The 13,435-nt window shown below is 42.4% G+C and overlaps 1 protein-coding gene and 1 long non-coding RNA gene across 2 annotated transcripts; both read left to right on the forward strand.

Moving 5' to 3' along the window:
* The first annotated feature begins 2,440 nt into the window (after positions 1 to 2,440).
* On the forward strand, positions 2,441 to 5,658 carry LOC130378664 (uncharacterized). The gene is made up of 4 exons (XM_056585375.1): positions 2,441 to 2,602; positions 2,821 to 2,999; positions 4,404 to 4,597; positions 4,844 to 5,658. Exons 1-4 carry the CDS (start codon positions 2,441 to 2,443, stop codon positions 5,656 to 5,658), a joined length of 1,350 nt encoding a protein of 449 aa, XP_056441350.1.
* A 1,751-nt stretch (positions 5,659 to 7,409) lies between these two features.
* On the forward strand, positions 7,410 to 9,011 carry LOC130378662 (uncharacterized). The gene is made up of 3 exons (XR_008894835.1): positions 7,410 to 7,564; positions 7,847 to 8,021; positions 8,458 to 9,011. It is a non-coding gene; the product is annotated as an uncharacterized LOC130378662 (long non-coding RNA).
* Positions 9,012 to 13,435: the final 4,424 nt, after the last annotated feature.

Genomic DNA, 13,435 nt, shown 5'->3' on the forward strand with positions numbered 1-13,435 from the left:
AATGGTGCTTTGGCTGTGCAGTTCACATGCACAGTTTGTCCACATGCACTATTCATCCCCCAGCGATTGTAGCCAGCTTCTTTTAGGTTTTAGATTTTAGAATGTTAAGTTTAAGTCTACCTTCCTTTTTTTACGTGAACTTGCCTCACTGTTTAATAATGTCTGCCTCTGACTCATCAATTGTTTACTTATATTCCTCAGGGCCCGAAAGGACCAGAGGTGAAAGGGTAAGCCACTATCAAACTCATTAATTATGACAAGATGCATGACAATGCCATGTTTGCTGGATAGAAACTTTCATGAAGTTTATCGGTTGATATATGATGACGCCGATTGACCTTTCAACTTGAATAGGCCACACCCCTTTGTTTACATCAGGCACAGCCTAAAGCCCTCCGCCGTGATATAACAAATATAATGGACCAATCTCTGCTGCACGACGGCTGAAAATAACCTGAACTACAAATATTTGTGTATATTATTTTTTTCTGACTTTGGCTCACATATCCAGAACAAATTCATATTTATCTTTTCTAAACTTATTAACATAATAAAACAATTTAGTAAAAGGACATGACGCTTTTATTCAAGTTGAGACCAAACCGAGCTCCACAGCCGAACAGAGCTGGGACTCTGGCAGCGTCCCAGCAGACACGGTGGCTGTGTGTCAATCAGTGGTAATCAACGGAGACTAACCCAAGGCCTTCCTCCACAGGGACCCCAGGGCCCTGACGGAGGGACGGCAGACCTGGCAACCCCGGCCCTGCTGGGCCCCCAGGACCCCCTGGCCTCGGCAGAGTAAGTATCCTATAGGGGCCGACTTGGTCAACTGCTGGGTGGGGGGACTGAAGGTGGATGTTGGTTCTAAAATGTGACTGTGTGGGGGACTGAAGGTGGATGTTGGTTCTAAGTGCTGCGGGGTGGGGGAACTGAAGATGGATGTTGGTTCTAAAGTGTTCCTAGGTGGGGGACCTGAATGTTGATGAAGCCTCTCAGTAAATAAGGTTAACCGGCTGGTATATCCTATTGTAACCGTAAGGTATAGAAGCTACAGGAAGATGCTGATTTGCTGTTCATCTGTTGATAACGATCAAGCCCTTAAACTCACCTGACCCAAATTCTGGCACAATTATAGCAATGGAACAGACAATAACCTATGATTTAGAAATAAGTATATTGATTTGTATGAATTTTTATATGTATATTTTGTCTCTTATTCTGGTTTTTATTTTTCACTCCACCAGAACTTTGCTGCTCAGTATGATCACAACAAAGGCGCTGATATTGGTCCCGGCCCCATGGTGAAACACACACACACACACACACACACACACACACACACCACACACACCACACCACACACACCACACACACACACACACACACACACACACACACACACACACACACATACAAACTCAGACACACACACACACACACACACACACACACAACACACACACACACACAGCACAAACTCTGAGACACACACACCTGCAGTTTTGTGGTAACTCTCCAACAATAACACTATGTATTCACACATACACATCACCCAGGGATTAAAGTTCTCCGTCGCTACGACGGATTTCCGTCATTTGGAGTTCACAGAGGCCACTTGTGAGATCAATGTAGATCCGAGGAGTTTTTTTTTGGGGGGGGGGGGGGGGGGGTAATAGGTACTTCTCGCATTAAAAAATATTAAAACTTAAGAAAGTGATGTATTAACAGCACTGAAGCGAGAATTAAACAGCTTTTAGCAGCTTTACCGCTACCGCTGCCGCGAAATGCATTCTGGGAAACTTGCATACTGTATACTGCGGTGCAGTCGGCGAAAGTTAAGCTAGTCGAGCGAAAGTTAAGCTAGTATGAACTCCCTTATAATGATTGACGGCTCTGATGTATCGGATATTGATAAAACACAAAAAAATAAATGGAGATGGGCATGGCTGATGGAAACGGGGAACGATGGCAAGCCTTACGGTTCATGGTGCAAAAAAATTCAACAACCAGGTGCGTGTTTTTGTGTGATATGCCACAAAAAAATTCTGTATGGCAATAATGGCAAAAAAGTGCTAATTCGCCATCAGGCTGACGCTCACAAGGCTGCCCTTCGCGGTCTCCAAAACACATCCTCACTGCCTGGTGCCACAACAACGACATCGGAGGCGCAACAATCCATGGCCGATCGTGCGTGCAACCAGAAAGCGATATGTTCGTTTATTGCGGAACATGACCTGTCACTGACCATCGCCCAACCACTAGTCGACCTCATACAGTCGTGTGCAGAAGACCGGCGCGCACTGTCGAGACTGTCAATGTCCAACTCCCATGCGTCCTATATGTGCACACACGGTATTGCCGCTCATCAGAAAGCGAAAATAGCACATATACTGAAAACACGTATGTTTCGTTAAATGCCGACGAGGCAACAAATGGCAACATGGACAGGATATTAAATGTTCTTGTTCGCTACTTTGATGAAGACATGGGGAAGGTTTTAACTCAGCACCTGGCCTCAAGAAAAGTCAACATTGCAGATGCCTCAACCCTCACACAAGAACTGACTGATATTCTTCAGTCCTACAGCCTGAACTGGGATCAGGTTGTTGGTCTGTTATTGGACAACTGCAATGTTATGAGGGGGAAAAAGTCTGGCGTAGAGACACAAGCCAGAAGAGAAAACCCATCACTCCTGGACATCAGCGGAGATACCGTTCACATGGTCTCAAATGCAGCCAAGGCCCTTTTGGATCCTTTCCAAGGATTTGTGGAAGAATTTTGCTCTGATGTTACTATGATATCCAAAAATTCCCCAAACAGAAGGAAATTTTTTCAGAGTTTCAGTCCTTACTGCATTTGGAAAAAAAGAGCCTGATACGTCCTATCAGCAGCAGGTTCCTGCAAATGCTGGAAGTGTGCAACAGGGTGCGGGAGATTATGGACCCATTGATTGTGCATTTCTACGGTTTCCTGTCCCCTCAGGAGCAACACAAACACAGGTGAGATTCATTCTTTTTATATTAGGGATGTAATCTTCATCTGCCATGTAGATTTAAACATGGGCTATAATTAATTTACTCCGGTTTAGCGGCTCCGTGTATTCACAAATAATTCAGGAATACGCGTAAGAAATGACTAGATACAGGCGAAACTGTTCATGTGAACTGTATACAAACTGTGCAATGAAGCAGGCACAGCAGCGATGACCTAGCAACGGAGACGTTTTCCAGTCCCGTCAAAGCTTATGGAGATCGTGGAGTTTCCCAAACTGAATAAATACTGCACATAAGCACTAAACTGCTTTGTTAGTTCAGTCTTGTAGTGACTAAGATATCTGCTGAAAAACATATTTTTCCATGGACAGATTCGCCTCCTTATTTCACAGCTGATGGAGGATGATCCAAACATTTCCAGTAACTCCACAGAGTTGTAATGTCCAAAAGTCAAATGTATTGAACAAAGATCAATGGAATAATTTCCAAAATGAACAACATGTTTTTATCTAACGAAATATTCCTCCTCAGTCCGTAAAAGTCCACCTTTAGTCTCTAAAAATATTTTCTCTGCGCTCACTGAACTGCTTGATCTCCGACGTGCTGCGCACAAACGAGGTACACCTGTATTAACGAGGTGGTCTAACAGCTCCGTAACAAACAGAATATTCAAGAAAGCTGAAATTGTAAATTCAGATGTTACTTAATTAAAGTAGCCTACTTCCAGTGGATTTATTCGTATTTGATATGTACGTACATGTTATATTTTCAGGACGTGGCAATGTGGACAAAAAGATTTATGTACGTTATGTATAAATTATATACAGCCTCTTCAGTATTGAGAGAAATGGATTCAACATTTTGCATTTTAAACTATATAAATATATAAGTATGATTTGTAGGTACAGTGGGTCATTCGTTCCTATGTAAATGTAAAACAAATTACCCCCGTCTCCCCACAACTGACTCAATCTGTATGAGACGCCACCTAGTGGCGAGAGTAAGCAAACCTACAGGACATTTTGTGACAGCGACACTGCCCGTCCCTCATCTTCTGCATTATCCATTCATATATTCTTATTCAATTATTATCCCCAACTTTATACTACAATTTGTCTTTACTAGTAGGCCCAATTTGCATCACAGCCAAGCCTAAGTGACATTTCTTAATAACCTACATGTGGGCGGATGTGATTTAGAGCCAGTCACCAAAGTTTAATAGGGATGAAATACATTTTGTTCTTTTAACACTGAACTTATTTTTAGGCCCACATATACTATTTATGTATTATAACGTTTATGTTATATCATGATATGCAAACTCTTGAAATAAGTCAGAACAAATATATAGCTTTTTCAGGTGTGTTGTCTGCCCTAATCTAATGTGTAGAATGCCTTTTTATGATGCAGATGGCTCCTGAACCAGGTTCTTGACAAGCATCAAGTGACACCCGATGAGAGGGCCAGGATCATTCTTCTCCGACAGCAAATGGCAAAATCTGCAAGGACTGGAACAGTGTTCAACCAAAACCGGAAGAGACGCATCTGTGTGCAGCTCTTCTCAGAGTTCGACAAGCTCACAGTCTTGATAGATCTTTACAGAGGTATGTTGAGTCACTTTTCTTTTTTGAGTGGCCTGGTCAGAGTCCTGTTCCTAGATTAAATTATGTAGTAGCTCATGCAACTTTGTCTTATACCACATATACCACCCTAAATAGCTTATAACTGTTATGTTATCAAACAGGAAAGGGGTAAAATACTTTTCAGTGTTGTTTTTTGAAAGTATGAAAGTATTTAGCTCCTGTGATCATTCACCCACTTTTCTAATCAGGTTCTAATCTGATTTTCAGGTGTGCTTCCAACATTCCAGGTGTTCCTGAAGAAGTTGCAACATGAGAAACCCATGCTCCATGTGTTGCATGCTGAGATGGTGTTGCTGGTCAGGGAACTCCTCTCTAAATTCATGAAGCCTGAAGCCATCTCCATGAGGGTGAATGATTTGCTGAAGCTTGATGTCCAGAACAGAGAGCTGCAGTACCCTGACAAAAAGTTGTCTGTGGGGAGATACAGCTTCTTTGCCCTGAACAAGGCTAGAGTGGAGAAGAAGATCTGGGTTCAGAACATCTACAGCTCTCTCAGAATAGGCTACATCAAGGCAGCAACATTCCTCCTGAAAAACCTTCCACTGAGGAATCGCACCATCACCTCTTTGTCTGCGCTGGCACCATCAATGATTCTCGAGGAATCTGTCCAAGGAGCATTCAACACCCTAGCCAAAGCTTTGCCAAATGTGGTTAAATCAGAGGAGCTTGGTCAACTGGATGATGAGGTGCGAGCCTACCAGATTGACTCAGATCTTGGGGCACAGGCCAAGTGCTATGAAGAAAATACTTCACAAATTGATGTTGACTGGTGGAGTAAAATACTTGCAAGCAAGACACCAGGAGGAGGGTTGAGATTCCCTGTCTTGGGGAAGTTGGTAAAGGCTGTTCTGTCATTGTTCACTGGCCCTCTTATTGAAGGATCATTTAACATCATGGATGACATCATTGAGAATGATAGGGTCAGGTTGAACATTGAGACATATGAAGGCTTAGCCATCATCAAGTCCCACATGAAGGCAACAGGGACAACAGCATCCAAAATGGAAATTAGCCCTGCATGAGGAGTTCTTGCCTGTCCTCTTATGAGCGATACCAGAACCATTTGCAGAAGAAGAAGGAGATCATTAACAAACAAAAGGAAAGGAAACTGAGAGAAGCTGTGAAGGTCCTTTCAGCAGTTAGAATAAGAAAAGTAAAGAAAGGTTCCACCTCTTCTGCTGCTGCTAGAGCCTCCTCCTCCACCCCTGGACCCAGAGCCACTGCAGCCACATCCTCCTCCTCCTCCTCCTCCCTCACCACTCCTGGACCCAGAGCCACTGCAGCCACAGCCTCCTCCTCCTCTCCTCCTCCTCCCTCACCACTCCTGGACCCAGAGCCACTGCAGCCACAGCCTCCTCCTCCTCCTCCTCCTCCTCCCTCACCACTCCTGGACCCAGAGCCACTGCAGCCACAGCCTCCTCCTCCCTCACCACTCCTGGACGCAGAGCCACTGCAGCCACAGCCTCCTCCTCCCTCACCACTCCTGGACGCAGAGCCACTGCAGCCACAGCCTCCTCCTCCTCCCTCACCACTCCTGGACCCAGAGCCACTGCAGCCACAGCCTCCTCCTCCTCCCTCACCACTCCTGGACGCAGAGCCACTGCAGCCACAGCTCCTCCTCCCCCTCACCACTCCTGGACCCAGAGCCACTGCAGCCACAGCCTCCTCCTCCTCCCTCACCACTCCTGGACGCAGAGCCACTGCAGCCACAGCCTCCTCCTCCTCCCTCACCACTCCTGGACGCAGAGCCACTGCAGCCACAGCCTCCTCCTCCTCACCACTCCTGGACGCAGAGCCACTGCAGCCACAGCCTCCTCCTCCTCCCTCACCACTCCTGGACCCAGAGCCACTGCAGCCACAGCCTCCTCCTCCTCCTCCTCCCTCACCACTCCTGGACCCAGAGCCACTGCACTACTACCACTAAAACGTGCATTCGGTGTAACCAAGCTTCAAGCATATGGTTTTGTTGCCAAAAAGCAAAAAAAATGAGCCTTTTTGCAAAGTTGCACTTGTTGTTGCAATTGTTATTTAATTCTGGTGTTGTTTGTTTGATGCTTGTTCTGTTGTTGTTCATTGTTTTAATAAGATAAATCCTGGTGCTGTTTGTTGATTTTTTATTTCTATTTTCTTATATATAAAAGGTTTACTTGAAATAAAACATGTGATGAAAAGTTATGTAGATGCTTGATTTTTTAGAGAGTAAAATATGAGACAAACTTTGCAAAAAAAAAATCTTAGAGTCTAATTGAAAAGACAACAAAAAATTGCAATAGATGCAAAAGAACAGCTGTTTAAAATCCTCCTCCTGTAAAACAGTATTGGTCGAGCATTTAAACGTGATGGCTGCATTTGGTGCTGACGTCTTATACATTTGTATTTCTTAAGCAGGTGTCAAGTAACCTAACCTGGAACATGTTTCACACACTGCACGTGACTTGGCTGTAGCGCGAATAAAATTTCAGTCAGAAGATTTTTTTTCACTTTAATCCCTGACATCACCACACAGAACTACCACTAAGAACCCATCGAAGTCTGAAGACCTTTCCATGTCAGAGCACACCTGTCAAATAGGTTTTCCGGCGACAGTGGTTCACTGTCATTCCATCCATGGATTATTCCCATGGAGATTCTGGGATTTATTGCGCACTTTATGGCATGCTTCCTCCAACCTTAGCTTCAGTCCAGTCAATGGACTCATCGTCAAAGAAATACTTCCAACAATTTCTGGACTACTGTAAGTGGTGGTTTTATAACACAAAACCCTTTCTGTTGTATAGCATTCTGTCCTCAGCGGCATATCTTACTCACAGCCCACAACATGCACAGCCACTGGTGTTGGACATTGCTGTTGTTTGACCTTTGATTTCTTTCCTCTATCTCCAGGGAATGATGGGAATGAAAGGCCAACCTGGACTTCCCGGCCCCCCTGTAAGTACCCCCTCACCACACACACACACACACACACACACACACACACACACACACACACACACACACACACACACACACACACACACACACACACACACACACACACACACACACACACACACACACACACACACACACACACACATAGCTAGTTGATTTATAGCATGCAATTCGTGGGGCTGACAATGTCCTGTTTTTTATGCTGCTAAGCTAGCAAGTGCTAACGTAGTAGTAAACAAACCCAAGTTCGACGCTGAAATGTTTCTATTTATTTTGTAGGGAGAAGGAGTGATAATCCCTTGAGTCCGGACTTTGTTCCATCTCTTTTCAACTACGTTCCATCTCCAGAGAAGAGGAAAAGAAAAATGAGACTGGAGGTTTTCAACAGACGACAGGGAGCAAAGCTACAGAAGATGGAGCAGACAAAGCTATCTGCGAAAGCCATCCCTCCCAGGTGAATATTTAAGTTCCTTAACCTGGTCAACCCCACTTCCATGGACTTGGGAAAATTATAAACCAATTTTTTTTGTACAATTCATTGTAGGTTTAATAACACCCAATGAGCTAAAAAACATAACATCTGTGACTGGGCTGAAATCATCACACACCTATACCGACTTGCATTTGGCAGCCACTGACTATGCATGTGATTGTCACTGTCATTGTCAATATCCCTGTCATTGTCTTTCTATTCATTTATTTTATTACATTGTTTATTTATCATATACCGACTATAAAGCACTTTTGGATGTAAATGTGCTATACAAATACAATTTACTTACTTTCTTACTAACGAAAGCTAGTATACTGCAGAAAACAGAGAGTGACTGACAAAAGAATGACAAACTGTCATCAGTAGTGACAGTTTATACTACTTTTGTTTTCACCAGAGCATCAACAGATTGTCCCCAAGACTGCAACAAGGATCCTACTGCAGAGCAAAGTCCCACCACAGAGCCTTTGAAGGAATCTACCCATGAAGAACCTGGAAACGATGTCCAGCCTGTTCTCCATGAGGAGGATCCAGCAACCCCACCATGCACCACTGAAACCTGTGGTAAACGCGTCCAATCTCTTGAGCAAGAATGCCAAGCTCTGAGGACTGAAAATATGTTGTTGAAGGAAAAAATGAATAGGACTACACTGAATGAGATGAGCTTGCATAACGATGATAAAAGGGTTCATACTCTCACTGGTTTATCAGCATTCTCCATTCTCATGACAATTTTTCATATTGTGGCTCCTTTTCTCCAACTTAAATCTAGTTTAACATGTTTTCAGCAGTACATGTTAACTTTAATTAAGCTTAGAATGAACTTGTCCTTTGAGTTTTTGGCTTTTATTTTGACATTGACTCAACCACTGTTTCAAAGCTCTTCAAACACTGCATTAGTGTGATGCATTGTAGACTGGTGCCAAGTCTGGTGTTGTGGCCTGACAGAGAATACTTAAGAAAATCTCTTCCATATGCATTTCGAAACCGTAGCTTTGAAAAGACAGTTTGCATTATAGATTGTTTTGAAATATTTCTAGAGAAACCCAGTAGATTGCTAGCCAGTGCTCAGTGTTACTCATCATACAAATCACACCACACAATGAAATATTTAATTGCAATTTGCCCTCGAGGTTCCATTTGTTTCATTTCCGCTGGATGGGGAGGTCGCACAAGTGATACGTTTATCACAGAACAAAGTCACTTTTTATCTCATTTGCTCCCAGGGGACGTAGTTTTAGCGGACAGAGGTTGTCTGGTTAAAGAGTCCATTGAGAGATGCCAAGCTGAATTAAAAATTCCAGCATTTACTCGTGGATAGAAGCAGTTAGATCCTGCTGACTTGGAGAACACCAGACGTCTAGCCTCTCTTAGGATACATATTGAAAGAGTGATAGGAGTTCTCCGTCAAAAGTACACAGTCTTGCAAAGCACTGTCCCCATATGTTTCACGGACATAGACAGGGAAAATGATGTGGCCTACCTTGACAAGATGGTGAGCGTGTGTTGTGCACTTACAAATGTGTCTGAATCTGTGGTGTCCTTCCAGTGATGGGGATTTACAGTAAATTGAACTGATGTGACTGGCTACAGATGTGCTCAACCAGCAAATAAACCTTTGTGACTCACACTTCTTGCTTGCTTGTCGTGACATTATTTTTAATCACTCGCTATTCTGATGCGATCACATCGTTTCTCTTTGCAGATCAAGCTGCACATCCACCCATTCTAACTTGAGTTCCACCCAAACAGATATTTGTTCTGGTGTGTTTTATATGAATGACCCACCCATGTTTCATATCCCTGATTGCTACAGATATCTAATACAAATTATGGGGAAGAGAACAATATTGGTTTAACAACTGTTTATTCATAAATAACAGTACAGTATCAGCTACTACAAACAACTCATTTCACAGTCTCCTCACTAAGGTTTTCTTCTTTGGGCATTGATCACTTTTCGGCAGATGGGACATACCCACTGTTTTGGGACCCTTTTCATGCGAAGGCAGGTCTGGTGAAACTTTTTAACTGAACAAAAACCTGACGCACAGACCACCATGTTCCCTGCTTCTGGCTCAGGGCAGTAGCACCACTGTTGTTGACTATGATCAGCAAATGCTGCTGCTGCTGGTGCTGGTTTCTGTGCAGAAAAACACTTTACTGCCTAATTAACAGAAAGGTCCTTTGCAGAAAATGGGCACTTAATTTCTATGACACCTGAACCACAGCAGCTACAGGAAACGTATCCATCAGGTGAGGCCCCAATGCAGGGGTGAAATCCTGAATCCAGCTGTTCCTACCATGACATTCGTGTGTGAGAGGCGATGACGCATTTCATAGTATTTCCTTGCCAAGTCCTCGTGTTGACATCCCCAACTGAAGAAAACAACAATAACATTAGTTTTGGACAATAGTAATGCCACCCCACATTGGTACCGCCCTGCTCTTTCAAAAGGATACTACCTACTTGGTTTAACACTCCTGCTTTTTAAGAATAGTACTTCCTGGATTTACCCTCCCTGTTATTGTACCTACTTCACATTCATTTGATTGTACACCATCTGGAAATGACCATTTTACACACAGGAGCAGTTACACACTGCATGCCCTGTTTTACCCTAATCCTTCTATGCTCATGAATACCTGGTAGCCTCACTGGTGAAACTATGGGACTTTTGGGTAGCATATTTGTCTTATTAGAGACACTGCAGGCTTTCTGACGTCTGTCTTTGTGGCTGCTCTGAAGGTAGTTATATCTATCCGGATACTGCAGATCTGGGACGTCTTCTTCAGCGGAGATGCTTTTGAAAAGCACCCCGGGGCCATTGTATGGGTCGGTAATATTTAACCTATTTAATTTTTGCCTATAGAGCTCGATGTCATGCGAATTAAAGTGAGATGAGTACTCCGATGGCTTGAAAGCTTCGGCGCCGGGTCATTTTAAGGAAGCTCTTTAAGGGCGGCGCTTGATTTTACTGACAAAATGGCGTTCCGAACACCGGTGGTCACGTGGGTTCAGGAACTCGATATCATGCAAGCACTTTGTTTTCTTTTTATTTTGTTCTACACCACAATTGCATGCTTTAAACATGACACGGGGCCAACAGTAAAGGCGTTTTTTCAGCCAACTCCCTGTTAGCCAGTTTACCTTGTCATACATGGAGCAATTTAAAATGCTCCTTACCGTAGCACCAACGAGCTGTGTGGTTTTCACAGTAGGTTTTGGTCTGCCCTCTGCTTTCACTCGTAGTCAGTTCACGATAGCTGTCCAATGAAGGCGGTGACTGGCCAGAGTGTTGTGTCAAGTGACTGAAGTGCAAAATTCTACCCTATCGGTCACTGGTTCACGGGTGGGACTTATCTGCCATAAGGATCAATTGAAACGGAAAATAAACACGAGCCGCCTGGGGTTCACTCGATTTACATTGAAGTCAATGGGAATAGTGGCGCTGTTGTGACTCACATAATTGATTTCAGGAAAACAGCTCGTCTTCGTGAGTATTTCTGTTTCAAAGCACTGAAAATGGGATTGTTGTAAGATTTTTGGTTTATTTATTTTTTAACGTTTTTTACCGTGGTAAAGTTAGTTTTATATTGGACGTTGGATATTCGACACATTCGAAAATTCTATTTAGCACTGGCTTTCGATGGACGAAGTTGTGTCAAACCAACTAGATGGGTTAATACAAGCCTACCTATGTAAAACAAAGCTTAGTTCTTTAAAAAAAACAACATTTGATGTTCTAAAAAAGTGTAATGTTAAAAAAGGCTATAAATCTATTATGCGGCTTGACCTTTTGAGCTACACATATCAAAACACATCTGGTGAACTCAGCTAACTGCCCCACACATAACACAAAGCTTCTTCTCTCAAAAACACCTACCCTTTGATTTTATACAATTTTTTTAATGTTAAAAAAAGGCTATAAATCTATTATGCGGCTTGACCTTTTGACCTACCCCATATCAAAAAACACATCTGTGTAATCAACTAACTTCCCCACACGTAACACAAAGCTTACTTTTCTCAAAACACCTACCCTTGATTTTATTACAATTTTTTTTAAATGTTAAAAATGCTATAATCTATTTGCGCTTGACCTTTTGAGCCTACCCATACAACCAATCTGGTGAACTCAGCTACGCCTCCACACATAACCCAAGCTTATTTTTGTCCAAAAACCCACGCTTTTGTATTTTATAACTATTTTTTTAATGTTAACACAAAGCTATACATCTATTATGCGCTTGACCTTTTGACTAGCCATATCAAAACCTGTTGGTGTAATCAACCTAATTGCTCCCACACATAACACAAAGCTTATTTTCTCAAAAAACGTACCCTTTGATTTTATACTAGTTTTTAATGTTAAAAAAGGCTATAAACTCTATTATGCGGCTTGACCTTTGACCTGCCCATATCAAACACATCTGGTGCACTCAGCTAACTGCCAACACAGCATAACACAAAGGCTTAATTATTCTCTAAAAGCGACTTAACCCCGGTTATGATTTTATACTATTATTTTAATGTTAAAAAAGGCTATAAATCTATTATGCGGCTTGACCTTTTGACCTACCCATATCAAAACACATCTGTTTAATCAAGCTAACTGCCCCACACATAACACAAGCTTATTTTCTCCAAAACACCTACCCTTTGATTTTCTATATATTTTTTACTCTCAGAAAAAAGCTATAAATCATATTATGCAGGCTTGACCTTTTGACCTACACATATCCAAGACACGTCTGGTGTAATCAACTAACTGCCCCACACATAACACAAAGCTTCTTTTCCTCAAAATACCGTACCCTTTGATTTTATATTAATTTATTTACTCTCAGACAAAGCTATAAATCTATTATGGCGGCTTGACCTTTTGACCTACCCATAGTCAAAACACAGTCTGGTGAAATCGAGCTAACTGCCCCACACATAGACACAAAGCTTATTTTTTCCAAATCCCACCTTTTGATTTTAGTACTATTTGTTAATGTTAAAAAAGGCTATAAATCTATTATGCGGCTTGACCTTTGACCTACCCATATCAAAACACATCTGTAAACTCAGCTAACTGCCCCACACATAACACAAAGCTATATTTTTCCAAAACCCACCTTTGATTTTATACTATTTTTTAATGTTATAAAATGCTATAAATCTATTATGCGGCTTGACCTTTTGACCTATCCATATCAAAACACATCTGGTGTAATCAACTAATTGCTCCACACATAACACAAAGCTTATTTTCTCAAAAAACCTTACCCTTTGATTTTATACTATTTTTTTAGATGGTAAAAAGGCTATAAATCTATATGCGGCTGACCTTTTTGACCTGACCCCTATCAAAACACATCTGGTGAAA

Source organism: Gadus chalcogrammus, unplaced genomic scaffold (assembly GCF_026213295.1).
Source record: "Gadus chalcogrammus isolate NIFS_2021 unplaced genomic scaffold, NIFS_Gcha_1.0 GACHA094, whole genome shotgun sequence".
Lineage (NCBI taxonomy): Eukaryota > Metazoa > Chordata > Actinopteri > Gadiformes > Gadidae > Gadus > Gadus chalcogrammus.